The 19,198-nt window shown below is 46.2% G+C and overlaps 1 protein-coding gene across 1 annotated transcript; it reads right to left on the reverse strand.

Moving 5' to 3' along the window:
• Positions 1–1,719, reverse strand: LOC121086600 (heat shock transcription factor, X-linked-like). The gene is made up of 2 exons (XM_040590513.1): positions 1,069–1,719; positions 1–426 (listed from the first exon to the last, which is right to left on the reverse strand). The coding sequence occupies exons 1-2, from the start codon at positions 1,717–1,719 to the stop codon at positions 1–3; spliced, it is 1,077 nt and encodes a 358-aa protein (XP_040446447.1).
• Positions 1,720–19,198: the final 17,479 nt, after the last annotated feature.

Genomic DNA, 19,198 nt, shown 5'->3' on the forward strand with positions numbered 1-19,198 from the left:
TTAGATTGTGCCGCGCTGGGGTCCGATGGCGTCTGCAGTCCTGAGGTGGCAGGTGCAGGTGGGGCAGTGGGGGACTGGAGGGCTTTGTCTGCAGAGTGGCGCTGGGGACTCTGGCAGAGCTGAGAGTGGTGGTGGGGAGGAGGGGGCCACAGGGCTGAAGTTCTTGCTGCCCGCTGCTCCCGCTGGCTCTGGAAGTGCGGGAGCAGCTGCCGGTGGAGGTGGACGGGTGGCACCGAGGCTGGGAGGTGCTTCAGCCCATCGCTTGGTGGACGCTGGCATGTCCCCTGCAGGCTGGCCACCTGGTCTTCTGCAGGGCTGCTCCTCATCCATCTCCAGGGCTTTCCGCTTGAGGCCAGCCCTCCTCCGGCACTTTTCCAGCAGGTGGGGATGCCCTCTGTTAAAGAGGGGGTTATAGTAGTAGAGGACCTAGAAGAAGCAAAGGAGAAGAGTCAGTTGCCGCCATCCCAAGCCTGGAAAAGCCCAAGCTATGAGAACCCAGACTCTGAATTGCACAAGACAAACATGGGTATTGGAAGGGACTCTCGGGGACGGCTGAAACCTCAAGCTGAGGCCGAAAGGTTACGTGAAACGTTCGAACAGTCACCGCCACCCCTGGCAGCAAGAGCAGCGTAGGCTTTTCAAAAGCATAAGAAGTGCTTTCAAAAGCCAAATACCATGACTGTTCAGCAACTCCAGGGTGGGCATGAGCAGGGAGGTAACACTGGGGTCCTTAAGTGTATCCTCTTGGCATTCGGCAGGAAGGTTTCACGTTTGGTGCAGCAAGACACGTAGCAAAGACATTCAGAGCAATGAGGTTACACGGAGCCTGTCTTAGCATGTAACGGGTTCAAACTAAGCAGGTATAACCAAACTGCATTTTATCCACGTTTCTACTAGTCAGAAAGACTAACTCAAACCTTCCTGAAAACGCCCCGAGGAGGAAACTAAAACCGGACCGCTCGCTGCCCTCCCCGCCCCCTCTATTGCGAGGCCTTATGTGATGCGAAGGTCTGTCCCTCCCCCAAGACCCCTGTGAGCGTTAGAGGATGTGCGGAGCGATGGCTCTACCTTGCTGTGAGCAGAAGCTGCTGCTTCTTCTGCCAGGAACTCAGGCAGGGAGGCAGATCTTTCGCCATCCCCTTGCATTTTGACGAATCCGTGGTAGTTCATCTGGCGAAGGAAGCTCTTCATGCTCTGCCTGGTGTAAACCTGCAGAGGTCCTCCCCCGCCCAGCACCTCCTCTTTGAAGAGCTTCTCGTTGATGGCCACGTATTTTCCTCCCTTGCTCCACCAAATGGACCGAAACTGGTCACTTTCCACCATCATCCAAAGCTTCTGTGGAAAGCGGAGCGACAGGAGCCCACTGCCTTGGCCCACGCTCTTGCTGGAAGCAGGAGGGACTTGTTTGGTGTCATGTCCGTCACCCCCCGCTTGGACGTGCCGCTCCTCCCCTACCACTTGCATGGCAGCGTCCCGGGGGGCACTTTCCCCCTGTCCTGGAGGGCCAGCACAAGTCACGTCTGCCCACTGCCCCAGCTCCTCTGGAGCAGGCAGGGATGGTGTTACTTGAGCAGACACCTCCCGCTCCATTGCTTTTGTGCCAAGCTTGCCTCGGTGGCCACCACCGTGGAGAGCCAGGCCTCGGTCCTGCCAGTCAGCAAGCAAAGGCCAACTGGCACTGGCTGGCTGTGGGTCCCAGCAGATATTCCGGCACGGCATTGTGATGCCCATGCTGCATAGTGGTGACATCACAATGCGACGTCACGGTGACGTTTGAAAACGGTGGCCTGGCAGAAAGGAGCAGCCGGAGGAGCAGTTGCTGAAGAGCAACTTCTCTTGCTGCTTTTCACTGGCAGAGCCGCCGCTGGCGGGACTGCAGGGCCCCGAAGGCAACGAAGCTGTTGAAGGGCGGTGGGCAATGAGGGGACCGTGCCGTGTCCAGCTGCATCCAGGGGGGTCTGCAGCGAGGAGCGGGGACGGCGGCGGCGTTGGGCACCCCAGTGCTCTGTTCAGGCACTTTTTCAGCTGGCCGCCTCTGACATGTGCAGAAACGTCCTCATACTGCTTGTTGTCATTTCACTGGGATGGTGTCTGTTAAGGAAACACGATGCAAGGTGTTTAATCTGCGCAGTGGTGTAAACACAAAGAACAGCTGCAAGTATGGAGGAGGAGGCGTCCACTAGATAAAGGAGAAGGCAGTCCAAAGCACGGAGCAAGTGTCCGACAAAGAGGAGGAGGGACATTCATCCCATCCTCGGCTTTTTCAAGTGGTATTAAAATACTGAAGAAAACCACAGTAAGAAAACCTTTTCTTAGAAAGAATAGAATCATTTAGGTTGGAAAAGGCCCTTAAGATCAAGTGCAACCATTAAGCTAACACTGCCAAGCCCACCCTGCAGGGACAGTCGTGTCTCTGACCGCCACAGCTACAGGTCTTTTCAATCCCTCCAGGGATGGTGACTCAACCACTTCCCTGAGCAGCCTCTTCCAATGCCTGACAACCCTTTCAGTGAAAAGAAATGTCCTAATGCCCTCTTCCAAGCCTGCACCGTGCAAGTGTCCAGAGAAACCAAGACCACCAGCGGACATGTGCAGGGAAAGAAGGCACCTTCTGGCTGGGGAGCTCTTGATTTGTGAGGAATTGTGCAAACTTCTGATTTCAGTGTGGTTCGATTCAAAACATTTTTTTTTATTTTAATATATTATTACTTTAAACAAGTATTCCCTTAGATACTTAACTCGCTCTCTGTTTTTGACTAACCTATTTTATCTTAGGTCATGGGATAAATAATTACATAAATGAATTGGTATTTCTTCACCTTGTTGATTTATGATCTCATTGAAGTGAGCCATGTTTTTAGGGATTTTTAAGTTTTAATTTTATTCCCAGTCAGCAAAGTGGAGCTGTAAGTCTTAAGCAAGTTGCTTTTGAAAAGACAAGAATCATGTTAGGAACTTTTTCTGTTTTGACAGTCTCTCTAGTCACTTATCCATATTACCATGTGACTTAAATTTCCTGAAATCTGGCAGTGAATTATGTTCTCCTTTTGCCTCTTCCCCAAAAAAATCCTCTGGTGACCATGTGTGTGACCAACCCTGACTCTCTAGCATCTTGTCTGAGTGGATGCTGCTGCCAGGCAAAGTCCAACATGGGTATCACAGCAAGCTGAGGTTTTCACATCTGGTGATGTTTTTGTCTTATCTTTTTCCTTCGCTTAGTGCTGTTGCTTGTCTGTCTAGGAAAAGTTAGGATTTGCTTCCATCCCATCATTAACAGTCTATAATAGTTCTACACATGATTTTGGAGTTACAGCAGTATAATTGTAGTAACACTGTGAGTCCAGCAGAAAAGCAGTGTTTTAACCTCTTGCTTCTACTGATCCTGGATGCAGCGAGCATGGTTGTCATGCTCAGTATCTATTTAGAAACTCTCCTACCTTTCATTTGGGTTTTTAAATACTTTATTATGTTTCCATCGTATATCTTCAAGACAGGTCAGTAACTGCAGGAAGAAAGCTCTCAGCTGGTCCTGCCTTTGCTGACACTGGAACCAGCTTGTCCCTGCAGTACTTTCTTGAGTAGTGTCCTGGCCCCCGTTCAGGGTGGCCAAGCAGAAAGGCATCCATTGCTGCCAGCACCTCATTGGTCAGGTCCAAAAGTTGTAGTTTCTGTGCTTTCCCCAGAGTGCATCTCTTGTGTGTAATAAACCACATCAGTAGGACTCTTAGAGAACTCTTAGAGAAAATACAGCACGCAGACTGCCCTTGTAAACTGACACTACCCTGCGGCTCCTGGGGGCAAGACCTGGTGGTTCTTTGGTGCCTGGAGATGATGGGGGGGCAGGTTACAGGCTGGTTGAGGTAAATTGCTGAGTCAGTTGGAAATTGCCAGCAGTATTTTTCTCCACTTCTCCCCTCATCTAGAATTTACATAAGAAAGTCATGTTACTGTTGTTTCCTCTCCTACATTCCCTGTCAGACAAGGTCATTTTTGAAGCCAATGACCGGTTAAGCTTTATTTCTGCAACCATGGAAAATTATTATCAAAGGGGACAAGCTTCAAAGTAGATGATTAACTGGCACATCCGATGACTAGTTACATTTTAACGGGCTCCTTTTGCACAACTCCCTTCAGCTGTAGCAAACTTTAACTCATATGGAAATGAGTTTCCCATGGGATGTAATGGGGTGACTGTGCCTTACAACATGGCTAATGCATCCAGTCCTGGCTGAATAAATAGATGGTAAGAGAAGGGACACAGCCCCCTCCTAACAGACTCCTAGCAGTTTTCCCTGAAAGCCCAGATGTCCCTGCTTTCAGTCCCTCGGTCTTTGTTGCTTCATTTTCTTTTGCCAGGATTATGAGAGGCGTAGTCTAAGTTGCACTGAGACAGGTTCAGCCTCTCATAGTCCTTCAGTGGTGAAAGCATCAAGGTGGATTAAAGCCAACCCCGTTGCTGTGTGAGTAGCTAAGAGCCAGGCCAGGTTTCTGTGAGATGTAATTCATCAAGGAGGGAAACACACAAAAGTACAACGGTGGCAGGAGGAGCAAAATAAGGTCTGGGTTACAGCAGCATGGCTTAAGTTGATCCTTCTACTACTGCATTTTGGAAGTGGTGTTTTCCTAAAAGAAAATGTGAGGCTGTACAGTGTTTTGGTGCAGAGCACATATCCAATATTTATAGTCTTCTTATCTGAATTAGCTGCAGGGTTTGAATGTCTTATTTTTAACGAAGGAAGAAGACGGCAGACAAACCAAAGGGGAGTACAGCTATGCAATGAAAACTCACAGAGAGAAAGATGCTGTCACAAGGGGAGGTTTTTAGTGAATTAATTTATTGCTTCATGTATATCATCAGTCTTTCCCTTATGGCTTCCCTTCGCTGTGGTTTGAAAGGTGCATTGAGGAACCTCAAGTCATCTTGCTCCAACCTGAAGTGTAGCAGACGTGATGTGCTTAAAGCTATTTGGAGCCAAACTGTTAGCTGCCAGCCACCAGCAGAGCCACCAATACCCGGAGCTCTGCCTCCCTGTGACCGTAGAGCATCTGGCACAAAAGTTTACCCCCTTGTTGAAAAACTCACCTAAGATGACTTTTTTCTGCACTGATCCCGCAGCACTGCAACTAGCCTGCTTATGGGTATCTAGTTGAGCCTCCTGTACCACTGGCACAGATGTGTCTAGACTGGCCGTGGCTGTCCCTGTTTGACTGCTGTCTAGTCCAGAGTCCATACAGTTACACAAGAAACAAGCAGAATTTGCTTTGCTGGTGGTGCTGGGGGAGCATGAGGCACAGAGGCTGGTATGCAGCCCCATCCCTGGCAGTGTTCTCCAGACTCAATTATCTTGTCTTCCCTGACTGACCCCTTCCAGCTCATGTACAGCTGGGGGATGAAGTTGGCCTTTGGTTTATTTACGGCAGCTTCATTTTTGTTCTGTTTTCCTTATTAGCAATGAGGAATGAATTCTGGTTTTGGCTTAATCAGAGTAATTGTGAGCAGGCTCATGCCTGTGCACCTGGAGGCTGTTTTTAAAAGCTGGCTGGTATCAGTGTTATGGTGTAAAGCTGATAAATCTTTAAAGAGAAGGTCACAGGGCTGCCTGCAGAGGCCTGACATTAGCTTCTACTGACAGTGATAGAAACTGGTGGTGTACGTCTCTGCGGTATCAAAGGAGGATATCTAAAATTCACCTCTGCTTGAAGGGCTAATCTCCTAAAGTCCTTCTGAATGGCTTCTGAGAGAGGCTTGAGCAGGGTAGGCATTCAAGTTTGTCCCACACGCTGTGTCTGCCGTCCCCTTCCCTGCAAATAGCTTTGAGTCAAAGCTTTGACAGTGTTGTATGCATAGCTCATTCAGAAAGCAAACTGGTGTGTCTCTGCTGGACAGCTGTTAATTGAGACTTGCAGCGCTGAAAACCTGCGGCAATCAAAAATCTGGTTAATAAGGGGTTTTTCCTTTTTTCTTTCTAACCACATGAATGGAAACTGAGGTTCTTACTTAGTGACATGATTGCCATTCCCAGGCCTTACAATGAAATTTGAATGTTTAGACGTGGGACCAGAGGAGGAGCCAGCACTAGCAAATACCTGGTTGCTAGCGATGTCCTTGTCCTGGTGGAGACAGGCTCAAGTGTGGGACCTCTGTGGTTACATGCCGGCTGGAAGTTCATCACCCTTGTTGGCTGCTCTTCCAATTCTCTGTTTGTGTGAAGTTGTCCGGGATGAAAACCTGGGGTTTGTGCCTTGTAAAACTTTTCAATTAAATGCAGGATGTTGGAAATAGTGAAACAGATGCCTGTCTCTAATAGCACCAGCAAGACAAGGTTTCAGGGAAGAATATCTCAGAATAAAACCAGCTGCTAGAGCTGGGAATAAAGCTGACAAGAAGAGGCCCTAGAGATCTTTTTTCAGGTCTGAAATAGAAGCCGCTGAAGTTTAGGGAGACATTAATTGGTTAACCATCCTTAGATCTACAGCAACACTGCTGTAACAGCAGCAGCACAGGCATTTGCTAACCTTTTTCTCTGTCACTCCCTTGGCATATGTTAGTCCCTGGTTTCCCTGCTCTCATCATCCTTCTGCCTTTTAAAATGCAGAATGTTCATATAAAGACATTTTTAATATAAACCCAGAATTGACTTTACATGACAAACATTACTGTCGAATTTAGGAGGATAGCCAAAAGGCTAACGGAACTGATGAACGATTGCGTACAAGCATTTTTCAGTGTCCGGTGATCTACTGCAACCTGGAGTGTTATTTTCACAGCAGTCTTTCCTGCATCTGAACAAGAGAGAGGGTTCATCAAGGTATGCAGGGGAGTGCCAGTGGGAGCAGTGGTGGCCTCACTCCCTAGCAGTCAGGTGCTTGGGTGGTTTTGAACTATGCTTTCCCACAATGATTATCCAGGTTCCTTCTTTTGTTGTTCCTGACTGGATGAAGGACTGCACTGTAACTGCTCCCTGCTGGGAGCAAGGACCTATTTGCAGTATAGCAAACGATTCCTTAATAGAAGACTAGATTTGGTGTATTCATGTGATACGCAATACCTTTGAGACCTCTTTGTCTAGCTTAGATAAGATATTACACAGCCCAAGACTGTGTAGAAAGCTGGCAGCAAGTGGTCCCAACTGGGAAGCATTTTCCCACAGAATTAGACAGGGCAAAAACTTGCTAAGCCTCAGAGACTGGAGCATTGCTCCTATTTTCCACAAAGCTGAGGCTGATTTGATGCACACTGAGGAGCTGAGTCAGAGCTGGACTTTGTAAACAGGTGTGAAGCCACTGCTGAATGGCTTTGCACCTGATTGCACCAGGAGGGGCTTGGCTCATTCTCCTATTTCTTCCTAGCTTGACTGAAAAGTTAAAAGTAGTGTTTGCTTTTGTAGTAGTAGTTTATACTGCAGACTGTTGGTAGAAAGTACCTAGGCACTGAAATTTTAGTGATAGATATGCAATTAACATGTTTGCATATTTTTTTGTGTTGTTTTGTTATGCTCGTGAGGTTTGTAAAGGACCAGGGGATCCCATAAGAAGGTACATAATATAAATCTGTATTATTATATACCTTCTATTGTCAGCCTCAAAGAAATCCCAAATGTACTTCTGTTCTATAAGGACAACAGCAAAGAATCAGCCCTCTAGGAAAACTCGAGAAAGCATTAAATAAACTTCTGATTTTGATAATGAAACTGCAAGGAGATAATTCATAAGTGTGATGGACATGCCCTACAGCCTGTGCCAGCAGGCCCCAGATACCAGCCATGCTGAGTGGGCCAGGCTGGTACCCCACTGGGTTTGGATGTTTCTGGTCTATGCTGAAGATCTGTCCTTACGGTGAGGAGGCAGTGGGGATGGAGGGCGCTAAGGAGGCTGGGATGCTGGAGGCTGCAAGAGGGATGCAAGCAAGTCAATAAAATCTGGAAGAGAAAAGCCAGTCCCAAGCAATAGGAAGCAAAGGCAAAAGCAGCAATATCTACCCAAGAAGCCTCATGGAGGCATTTTTGGCAGCATTTCTAGGAGGCCACTGATTCCAACTTAACACAGCTCTGATCACAACCTTTACCTGAGGCTTTTACAGGACAATGCAGCTTAGTGTTGCAATAAAATTGGGCTTTGAAATGCTCTGTGCAGCCTCTCTGTTGGCAGCCATATCATCCCAACCATTAACACTGGTCCATCGGCCTTCTAGAAACACTTAGTAGTCTGGGCACAGTCAGCCCAGTTCAAATACAAACCCAGAGTGTTGCAAGTTTAATAGCCATAGGTTCTTTCCTGGACCAGTGTGAACTGAACCTATGCTGGCATCAATGGGCTGTGCTGATTTGAACGAGTTCAGACCTGATAATAATGTTTTTTTGTTGTTGTTGATGTTTTTGAAAAAAAAAAAAACATTTTAGGAAATGCTGCTGCTAACATGGGAATCTATCTCCATCTTCAACATAAATGCATAGTTGACTTATATTAAATATACAAGTGACTAAATCGTATAGCAATAGCAGCATGCAATTATCAGCTCCTCTGTGCTCACTGTGCACTTCAGACTGGTGGCTCTGGGGGCTCATGGCTTAGCAGGGGCTACCCATGGGGCAGGAAAGCTCACACAAATGGGGTTTGGGAAACAGCAACCTTTTTCTCACAACTGAAATAGACTGCAGCACGGTGTTTGGGATGCAAGTTCATCTCACATGGCATCTGCTGAAGGTGTACAGCGCAGCTCTGGCTGTTTGGTTAATTATGATCCTAACTGTATTTTCTTTGTGGAGTGAGTGAGTCCTGGGTCTCAGGATCAAGCTCTAGGGTAATCAAGCTCTAGCATCACTGTCCCCACCACTGTCGCAGCCTGTGCTCATCCATTGTCTCAGTACAAGGGGAGAAGAGGCACTGGAGGTCTTGGCTTGGCTTACTCTTGGTCCATGAACAGATATCTCACAGCACCAGGCTTTGTTATGGTCCAGAGGCCGGTTCCTCATCCTCGCTGGCTGAACCCTGTTCAGAAGACTCAAAGTGCCTCCCACCCCTTGAAGGTGTTTTACATATGAGAGTTGACTCACCTGCACCCAAAGGCATGGATTGAAACCTGAGAATTTGTCTTGAAACACAAAACAAAAACAGTGAAGCAGTCGGTGGTGGTTTAAAGAGGTAGCTTTGAAGATAGGATTTTATCTTTAAAAAGGGTGTGTGTGGAAGAGGAAGCAAATGTCTGTGAAGGACAGCTGTAAGGAGAAGCCTGTAGCATTTATATTTGCAGTCCTTCCATTTTTTTTGCTTTGTTATTTGTCTGGAAGGTGATGGATAAATACACAAACCAAATAGTTGTTTGCTTTTAAAGTATTTTAATCTTTAGCTCGAAGGTTGGGAGAGCCCTGTATTGGCCTTAAGCCACATGTTTTGGTTTGGTTTTTCTTGGGGGGTGGCAGGGAAGAATAATTCCCCCCACCCCCCCCACCCCCCCCAGCCCCGAGGTGAGACTTATTGGAAAAATTCCTCCAAGATGAAACTCCTTTGGGCTTGGCATAGTTACACTGGGAATAAATGCCGTTCATGGTGTACAGGGTGTTGGGCAAAATATATAGCAGCCCCTTTGCAGTGATCTCTCTCTTATGTCTAGCCTACCACACAGGGATTTCACAAATATTGCAGAACATAACTCAGTGCTGAAGTGATCCAACAAAATTTATTTTACAAATCTTTAAAAGACAAGGGATAAAAAGAAGGGCAATGCACTTAGGAGTCTGAATGCTGAGTGTAGAGAGCAGGTGGTTTATCTCCACTGAACAAAGTTCTGCAACAAAACCTGTCTGCATCAGCACAAACAAGAGCAGAGGTACGAGAGCCCTCGATGCCTTGGCTAGCAGTCTCTGAAGTCCAGGGAGCATTTCCTTTTAACTTTCTCATGTCAAGCCCATCCTGGCTTGCTGTGAGTGCTGTAGGAATAGTTGGTTTAAAAGTCTTGTTTGCTAATGACCAGTGACGCTATTTTAGGTCATCTTGAGCCTTCTCTCCAAATCTGCTCCGTGATAAGAACAAAACAAAAATCTTGGTTTGGCATTGAACAGAACAGTTTTGCTCTTTTAAACAGCTGTTAGTGGGACAGCAGCTCCTTGTCCCATTCTCTGCTGGAAGCCGGGCTTGGTGTCGCTGTGGCCTCCAAGTCAAGACATGGGTAACAACCTGGCTGGAGGACCGGCTTGGTGCATGGTGGAAAGAAGCCCCCTTTTCCATTTGGAAGAAGGGTGGTACATCAATAACGGATTCGAGGCTCTCCCCTATCTTTTCATTGCTTTGTTGGGCAAGTGACGGTACTGGCAGGGTCATGTACCTTGTTTTCTGAGAGACACGCGTTCTGCCCTGGCTTCATTTCCATGATGCCAGCCAAATTCTTCTTATAGATCATGACAAGCTGGAAGTCAGTGAGTATCAAAACTCCTGTTAATATATAGAGTACTTTTATATGTTCCCATATCAACTTATCACCCAGTTAAAAGATAAGACACAAAAGAGCAACTCTGCCAAGGGAAGTGAGATGAGATTCCCATGCCACTGAATAAAATATTATCTTGTGTAAACCAGACCAAATGTGAGTCCTGAACCTCCATGTGAGTCCTGAACCTCCATGTTTAACCAAACTACAGCTGTTTCAAAGCATATCCAACAGCACTATGAAGTGCATTTTCTTTTTTTCGTTTCTCCTAGACAAAACACTTATTGTGGAAGTGAAGATGCGAAAACAAACAGGCCAGCCCATCAGTCTGCTGCTAGATCAAACCTGGTAGGAAGCCTGACTTCCAACTGGCTTGTTATGGTGGCCACAGGAGGTGAGACCAAAGCCCATCTCCCAAATTCCAGCTGTGCAACCAGATCCAGGAGGAGGCTGGTTCAGAGCAATTCCTCCCTGAACACACTTCTTTCTTCCATCAGGCAGTCATTTAACAGTTTCCAGACCCAAAAGCTATATCCACTGGACTTCTCTGTGAATTTGTCTTAGTTGGTGCAAAACCCAGTTCTGGCCTCTACAACAGCTAGTGGCATGTGGTTGCACAATCCCACCATGTGTGGAAACATACACTGTTAGTTAAGCTGCAGATACTGCTCCTTGTTGAGCAAACCACACCCCAAGACCTTGTTTATAACACGATGGGAGGGACCGCATTTGAAGTCTGTTTCATGGCAACTGAAATCATAATTAGCCCAGCTATCTTCATATGTTGCAAGATAATTTCTCTTCCGGAGGGGGTGGATGTTGAAGTATATGTAAATAGTCAATTAAAATGAAGGGCTCATTACGGGCTTGCTCTCTAGCTGCCATGTGGTAGACAAAGTTTGGTAATGTATATTCTCAAGATATTGCTGCAAATTAAAATATGAAAAGGTAAAGGGGTTTTGGAGAATGGTCTTCTGCTGCTTTCTGGTTCACACGTCATCCTTTTCATAGGGAAAAGAGTCACAACTGCAGGACTTCTCGAGCTGGGTGTGAACTAAGCCATTAGTTTAGTGCAGCAAAGGCAACTGCACGGTCGTTTGGTTCTCAAGCATGGCTGAGAGAAAAAGTGAGTGACAGTACAGCAACCTTTATGATATTAGCTATAATTATAGGCTGCTGTTCTTTGTCAGAACAGGAGGAAAAATCAAATATTTATTTTTGGGCATAAATGGAGAAGTAAGAGCCTTTTCTTGAGTGTGAGTGCAGAGGGTGGGTCTGGTCCTGCACTCTTTAACAGGCTGATCTGAAAGGTGTCAGCACCTGCTCCTGTCCTTTGACAGTAGATGCAAGAGACACAGTGATCATGTAGAAAGGTCCAGAGCGACAACACAAAGTGGCTGACTTTGGAGCTTTTTGTATTTTTAGCACTGCTGGTGGCTGCGATACCGACAGCAGAATAATCTGAGCTCCCTTCGAGTGAGAAATGATTCACACTCTGTAAAAATAAAGCTTGATGCAAACAGCTCTGTATCCTCTGAAATGAGGACTGCAGCTCTTGAACTTTTAAAAGGACCTTTCTTTCCAGTTCTTTAGGGAAGACTTCCAGGGTTTTAGTGTTAGTGTGAATTGTCTGTTTCTCCTGAATGGAATTTTCTGGAAGTGCTCTGTCTTGCTCTGGCCTGGCACCGAAGCTGAGCATTAGGAGGTTTTAAACATGGATCCAATCTGGCATCTTCAATACTGTCGTGAATTGTTCTCTGCCACTTCAGCCAGATGTTGGTTCCTTCAATGAAGAAGCCTGTAATAGTTAATGCTTCCCTCTGACCATTCCTCTGACGTGTAGTCAGAGAGCCAGTGTAAGCTTGTGATACCAGAGCATCTTGTCTCTAGCCATCTGCTCTGGGTGCTTTTTGAGGCAGAGAGGAGAGCTATTTCCAGACAAGTGGCACTTAGTTTCAGTGGGAGAATCTGGATCTTTAGCAAAATGTTTTACATAGACTTGAAATAAAGAAGGGGGAGGGAGCATGAGTGGGAAAAAATATTTTAGTAACACTTGTGGTTTACAAGGTCTTATAATATTTCAACAAATGACATGCACATACTGTACAAAGGCAGCTGTAGAAACAACCTTCAGAGAGCTGATACCTCTTTTAATTAATTAATTACTTGGGCTGTATAAAAGGGCATTCACAGATGCACTAGGTGCACATGATTTTAGCACAAAATACTGGTACTGAAGCTCCACACCTTTGAAAGTTGTTGGTCCTCTCTAAACCTTTTTCCTTGTAGCGTCACATCATACGCAAGGTCTCTCCTCTGAGGCTCCATCTGCACAGTGGGACTGAGGTGAAGGCCTGGCTTTTGCCCTGGGATCTGCTGGGGTGAGGTTGGATGAGGAATGCAGTTCTCACCCCGAGTTGTGCATCCTTGCACGGACACCCTGAGAAGAGTGGAGCAGCTCATTGCATTTCCACATGCAGGCAAATACGTGCTCCTGTAAAATCAAGGTCGCTTGCTCGTTCTGTGCCTGCCCCATAGTGCAGAGCTGCTTTGCATGTGTTCGTGTGCAAGGCAGATGAAATGACTCCGCTCCAGGAACTGAAATAATGATTCAACTAAAAGTTTAAACAGAAGTTGCAGGATGGCAAAAAAGCCTTGTGTGGACTTTCCACTGTTCCTACAACTACTTATGACCTTCCATACAGTCAGATAAGTGGCTTTATCAGACCTGAAGCAGGAATCCAGCTTGTTAACAGAATCACTTCGGTTGCAAGTGACATTTCTTTCCTTTCCTTTACAAGCTTGATTACCACATTTTAAATGGCGACATTTATTCTGAGAAGTGTTGACTGAGACTTTAGCCACATCATTGATTTACGCACCAGATACCATCAAATTGTATTTGCATTAAGGAATGAGCCATAAGCAAGGAACTGGAAACTGTGGCTTAAAAGGTGAATAGCCTCTGGATATCTAGGTTCAGATCTTGGGTCACAGTTTAAAGTGAGTATTAACGACTCCTAGAGTCTACAAGCGGATGTGGGTTTTTTGTTTGGTTGGTTGTTGTTGTTTTTTTCAATTCAGTTGACTAAACCAGTGCACAGTTGGCACTGTTGAAAACAAGATGGAGATGGGCTAGTAAGTCAGGTCAGACTTGGGGTGCATCTGCAGAGCAGCGTTATCTAAGGATAACTCAGATAAGAGGTTCAGTTCATCAATTGATTTATTAGATTTATTTGCTCATCTGGGACTTTGAGCAACCCGATCTAGTGAAAGATACTCTTGCCCATGGCAGGAGGGGTGGACTAGATGATCTTGCAGCCCAAAACATTCTATGATTTCTCTCCATTACAGGTACAGCTCCGTAAGGAGGACGATGCCAATGTATGGAAGCATATTTAGATTCTTCAGAACTGATTCAGTCCTTTCCAAAAATTGCAAACTGTCAGTTGATCATTAGAATGGATTATATTTCCTCTCTTGTCTCTCATTTAGAGAAAGGAAAGCTTAAAATATGCAAAAAGAGGAATAAGGAAAGCAGGGGAAAAAGCAACCTGTTACAGCTGTGTGCCTCAGGCAAACCTCATAGTGCTCCCAAATCACAGATCTTGTTCCAAAACATACAGACATGAGCATTTCTCAGTGAAATGGTTGTCTAGTTTGGGTGGCATGGGAAAGGCTGTAAAAAATGTCTATTTTCTTAGATATAACTTCAGAAATAGAAATCCAGTTTGAGGTAGTTGCCAGTTTTGGAGAACCGAAGCACAAGGAGCTAAACCTTAGGTAAGTTGCATGCAGTAGAGAATGGAGATGGATGCTGAAAAGTCCTGGGCAGGCTGTACCAGGAGTACAGTAATGTAATCTGTAACATAAAGTGTATGTTATGTAAACCTAACATTTACTGTAATGTAAAGTATAGCTGAGAGTATGTGATAGGTAGGGCAAGAACGTTTAGCAGCTTCTGGTGTGTTTACTCTGGAGAAATTGTAAAATGGATGTTAGGGAACCTGCTTCATGACTGCCATTTAGATTAGGAAGCCAAGCAGATAAGTATTGGTGTAGAAAATGCTGAAATGCCAAGACTGTCAGACGTTTAGGCAATGTTCTTCTGGGAGCCTACAGGACAAAGAAAACCAGCAGATACCCAGACACCTTATCAGAGACTTAGGAAAAACTGTTCAAGCTGAGCATATAGTTATCTGGGCTGTTTCAGTTCCACAAAGATTCCTTTAAAATGCAATTGCTTGGTTAAAATAATTTATTTAGTATTTTCAGCATGAACAGAAATCCGTGGCTTTTCTCATTCCCCAAATCAGTTCTGAGGTATTTACTTCCTCAAGGGCAGGTATTTTAGCACTGTTTTGGTTTCTCTGCCTCTTCTGCCTGTATGTAGACTGAGGGATGCTCCTGAGCATGTTAATTGAGGGGTACATCTGCAAGGAATTTCAGGACTCTGATCCTCTAAACAAGGCTCTCCCGGAGCAGCGATCATCGCCTGGCTCAAGTCAGTCCCGTCAGCTCAAAAATGGTAGTTAGGATTGGTGTTACTACAAGGAAGGTGAAAGATATTGTCTTTTCTTTCACTGTGCTGCCCAGTGAAAGCTGCTGCGTGAAGCTAGGAAAGCTTGCATGTCAATCATGGTAGTAAAGCGTGAGCGTTGCTCTAGGTTGAGCCTTGTAATCAGCTTGGAGGAAAATTATTAAAACTTCTTAAGTATGTTCTAAGGATAACGTAGTCCTTAAACCTCCCCACAAATGTGAAACTGCTGAAGGGGATCTCTTCTTAAAAAGCCCTATATTAAAATATTGCAATCAATAATTGTGTGAGTTGCAGAGTAAACACCAGACAAAGTATTGACACATCTTAGCAGTGTCTTAGATCCCAACCAGCCTTAGAAATGCCAGTCTTCTCCTCCTGTTGTCCAGAATAAGTCTGCATGTTGGGCAAGATGGTCCAGGTCAGTGGCGTTCTCCTGAGTGATCAGCTGATATTCTTGGAGTCTAAATAGCACAATATTTGGAACAAAATCTGGGCTGCTAAGTCAGATCTCATCGCATGTTTGGTACCCAAGCCACTGCCCAGCTCCGGCAGCCTACTGGGTGGGTCCTCCCTGTCCCCCCTGGGCAGAGCAGTGACTGCATCCAGCACTTTCTGCAGGATGCTGGTACAGGCATGGCTCAGTGCTCTGGGGTTGCACAGAGGGTAATCTAGGTGCAGGAGATTGAAACTGAAGAACCATCCAGGCTTGAACATTGCTTCTTCCCTGATGCTGATTAGGTGATTAGCATGTAAGGTAGTTATCTGATACAGTGGCAGTTAAAGTCGTATCTATGTGGTGCTTACATAACTGGCCAAAATAAAAAGCACCGTGACTTCACAGAGAGTATAAGCTGCTTTTGATAATGTGCTGACGTTGTGGTGACACAAACTGGCAGCGTGTTCTGAGGGAAGTCAGCCTGACTGCTGCTCAGCTTGGGCTCTTCTTTGTGATCACCCTTGCTGGGCTTGAGCTCTTGCTTTTCATTTCTTTGAGACTGTGTTGCTGGTATTGAGACACTGATATTTCAGATCCTTTCTTCATTTGGACTCCTTCATAATTTTTTTCATTGTCCATGGAAATTGGTCTGTTCTAACACTGTCCTGGTTAGATCTCATTTCGAGCTGATGTTCAAACACACTCTACTGCCATATGAGGCCAGCTAGTGAGTATTTGCCAAGCAGAAGCTGGGCAAGCCACAACGGGCTGGATTTGAATGAGTGAAGTAAAAATGGAAATTACAGGAACATAATTTTGAATATCTCAGTGAGTCACAATCCATTTGTTAGCAACAGGATGCCTTTTGGAGATGAAAAACTTGGGAAGAGTACGGGAGATATCACGTCACCTTTGCTCACACTGATAGACTGTCATCCTGCTGTGAGACTCCAAGAGACGTGTTGCCAGATGAGAGTTTTGCTGGCAGAGTTGACTTCAGAAGCCATGAAGGAATTATGTAGCCTGGGACTTGAAACACAAAGATCAGAGTACAGTTATGATCTGTTCTCTTTTTTTTTTAGATAGATCTGTGGTATTTAAAGAGAAAGAAGGATACTGTGTTCTCAGGTCTGGAAAAAGTTTTTACTTCAGTATTAATCTGAAAGTAGATGGGAAGAAGAGCCCTGTCCAAATGAAGGTGGCTTTGTGATTTATCCTTTAAAAATCATCTTTTCTTAACAGAGAGGCATAACATCTGTGTGACGATTAATCTCTGACTCTGGTTACTGCATGTCATTCATTAAAAAAATGGCTTAAAGTAAACATATAGTACTGCCTTGGACAGATTCTCTTTGGGAACGGTTTCATTTGAAGGCCCTGTTTCCCAGGCCCTTTTCAGTGATGACTTTATGGGAAATACCGTTTTAGAGGTGTTACCTGGCAGACATGATCTGTTATCGCTGCCTCCATATCGGCCTGCTGTGCAGGCGCTCTGAGAAGGCACAATCAGGACTCGGCCTGTTTCTGTGCCACTCGTTGCCGTGTTTGCTCTGCGCACGGTCTTCAGAGGAATTTCTCCATAGCCACCAAGGACCGTGACTTTTTAACGTGTGTGTGGTGCTCCCACCCATCCAGAGTATTTGCCTCTAGCAACTTTGTTAATAGTGAGACTTCTGGGAACGCGGAGAATTTTCAATGAGCTAATGAGGAAGGAAGACACTAACCCCCTAGGTCTGATCCTGTCATTTTTGCTCATGCTCATAGAGTTCTGTTGACTTGGAGGAACCAGGAGCGCAGGCATGACCAGGCCATGCTGCTGCTGATACTCCTCTTGGAGCAGATACTCCTCCTTTTTGCAATGCAAGAAAAAGACACTTAGTGAATTCTTTACAAGCTGGTTCATAGTCTCAGTTAAGCAATGCATGCATTATTCATTAGGTTTATTATGACAGTTCCTAGGGACTGCATAAGAGTAGGGCTTAATTATGGTGGGCATCAGAGCCCCTGCAGCCCGCCCAGGTTTTATAGAAGAGGAGGGCAGGCAAGGCAGGGAAAGCGCTGATTTCAAGGCACTGGGTTACAGATTGAGCCCTGTTCTCATTTAGCAACGTCTGTGCTTGAGCGCGGTGTGAAACAGCAGCCCGATGTCTGTGCTCTGTGCTGATGTGGGGGCTGCGGAGAGCAGCGCTATGGAGTGTGCAAGAACATGACACAAATGGAGAGCAGAAGACTGCTCTGTCCCATGTTCCCTGCCCCCTCCTTTTTTTTTTTCCTTCTTTTTTTTTTTCTCCTTTCATGCCTGTCCCCTTGTTCTGATCTAGCTTCTCTTTGTGTTGTCTCTGGAAATCAGCTGGAAGACCTTGGTGAAAAGGTTACATCCAGGCTGTGGTGACTTAGGAACCGAGGCCGGTCTCGGAGGCCAGACATGGATGTGAGATGGGTTGTTGGCTCCTGGGCTCACAGCCTTCCTGAGGGCCAGGGGAACTGGGGGGGCTGAGACCGTTACGGGGCTGTAGTACTGTTTGTAGCTGGGTAATTTTAATTTCCATAGAGTGAGCACTAAGGCATGGCAGCAGTGCCTGTGGGCCTCGTGTAGGGTAGGGGAGAGAAGCCCTAGTTTTGGGGAAGCCAGCCTGCTGGACCCAAGTGCAAATTTTTGACATACACGTACAAATCTCTGCTTGACTCTGCTCTCTAGGTGGTGTGAGTCTGGATGAGCAGTGAGGAGGAAGCATCCACCAGCTTTACAGGGTCTTCCTCACTCCGCGTAGTCCCATTCAAACAGGGCTGGGTGGTGACCTCCATAGTGCCATGCTGGGACGTGCTGCTTACAGAGCGGTACCGCTTGGCATGGCGCAAGCACCTGCAGGGTTGTAAGTGTCCAGGGGAGCTTATGTTCCCTTCATGGGACACAGGGACTGGCATGCCTTGGGACCTCATGCCTTGAGCACTTTGGAAATTCTTCTTTCGGTACCTCAAGGTGATCCTAACAGCAGGTGCAGGGTGACTGTAAGAGGCTCGTTTTGTAGAGTGCTGCTTGCTGCTGCGCTGGCTGCCGCCTGCCCAGGGGTTAGGCTGTCAGTGTGGTATCCACCCAGCCAAGCCTTCTTCTTCCTTCTGCTTTAGAGGCATCCAAGTTCAGTTCCCTCAGGCAGAGCCCATGGACTCAGAGGTGCAAGGGTACAATGGCTCTGAACTCTGTCCTGATTTTGACACTCCTCCCTTAAGTATATAAGGGCTTTTGATGTATAACCTAGGAATGTACCAGCTAGTGTTACTTGTAGCCAGATCTGTACGTTACAGCTCTTCAGGGATCTGTCCTTCATTTTTGTATTTTACAGAGCCCTCCAGGCTTCACACCTTTCTCACCCTGCTAGCTGTGATTTACTGTTTCTTCCTTAAAACAACCTTCTAGACCACGGAGGCACTGTGTGCTACAGCACATGCCTCTGGAAGTGCCACTGCTTCCCTGCTGTTCCTGCTGCAGAAACACCAAGAGGACCTCCCTGGGGGGTGCTCTGACCATTGCAGAGTGCACTCAGCTGCTGGGACGTGGCTGTGGGGATCCCTTCAGCAGCACAGGTTGCGTCAAGGTTGTATAGAGCATCCAGTGCTCTTGTGCAGGTATTGGAGTCAAGATAAGGGCGAGGGCTATCTTAACTACAGTTTTGCTGTCCTATGAACTCTACTGGAGTTTGGGAAGTTTGGCATCTCGGTATCCAGAAGGAGCTCAGCCCATTTTTTTAATGGCCTTTTCTTCTTTCAGTCTGCTGCTAGTACACTTGTAAACTAAAGAGAA

Source organism: Falco naumanni, chromosome 4, assembly GCF_017639655.2.
Source record: "Falco naumanni isolate bFalNau1 chromosome 4, bFalNau1.pat, whole genome shotgun sequence".
Taxonomy (NCBI): domain Eukaryota; kingdom Metazoa; phylum Chordata; class Aves; order Falconiformes; family Falconidae; genus Falco; species Falco naumanni.

Bases quoted from the DNA above. Each gene is read 5' to 3' on its own strand.
- LOC121086600 (XM_040590513.1), bottom strand. From the start codon at position 1,719: ATGCCGTGCCGGAATATCTGCTGGGACCCACAGCCAGCCAGTGCCAGT. The intron at 427-1,068 runs GTAGAGCCATCG...TGCTTCTTCTAG, and splicing joins CAGCTTCTGCTCACAGCAAG to GTCCTCTACTACTATAACCC.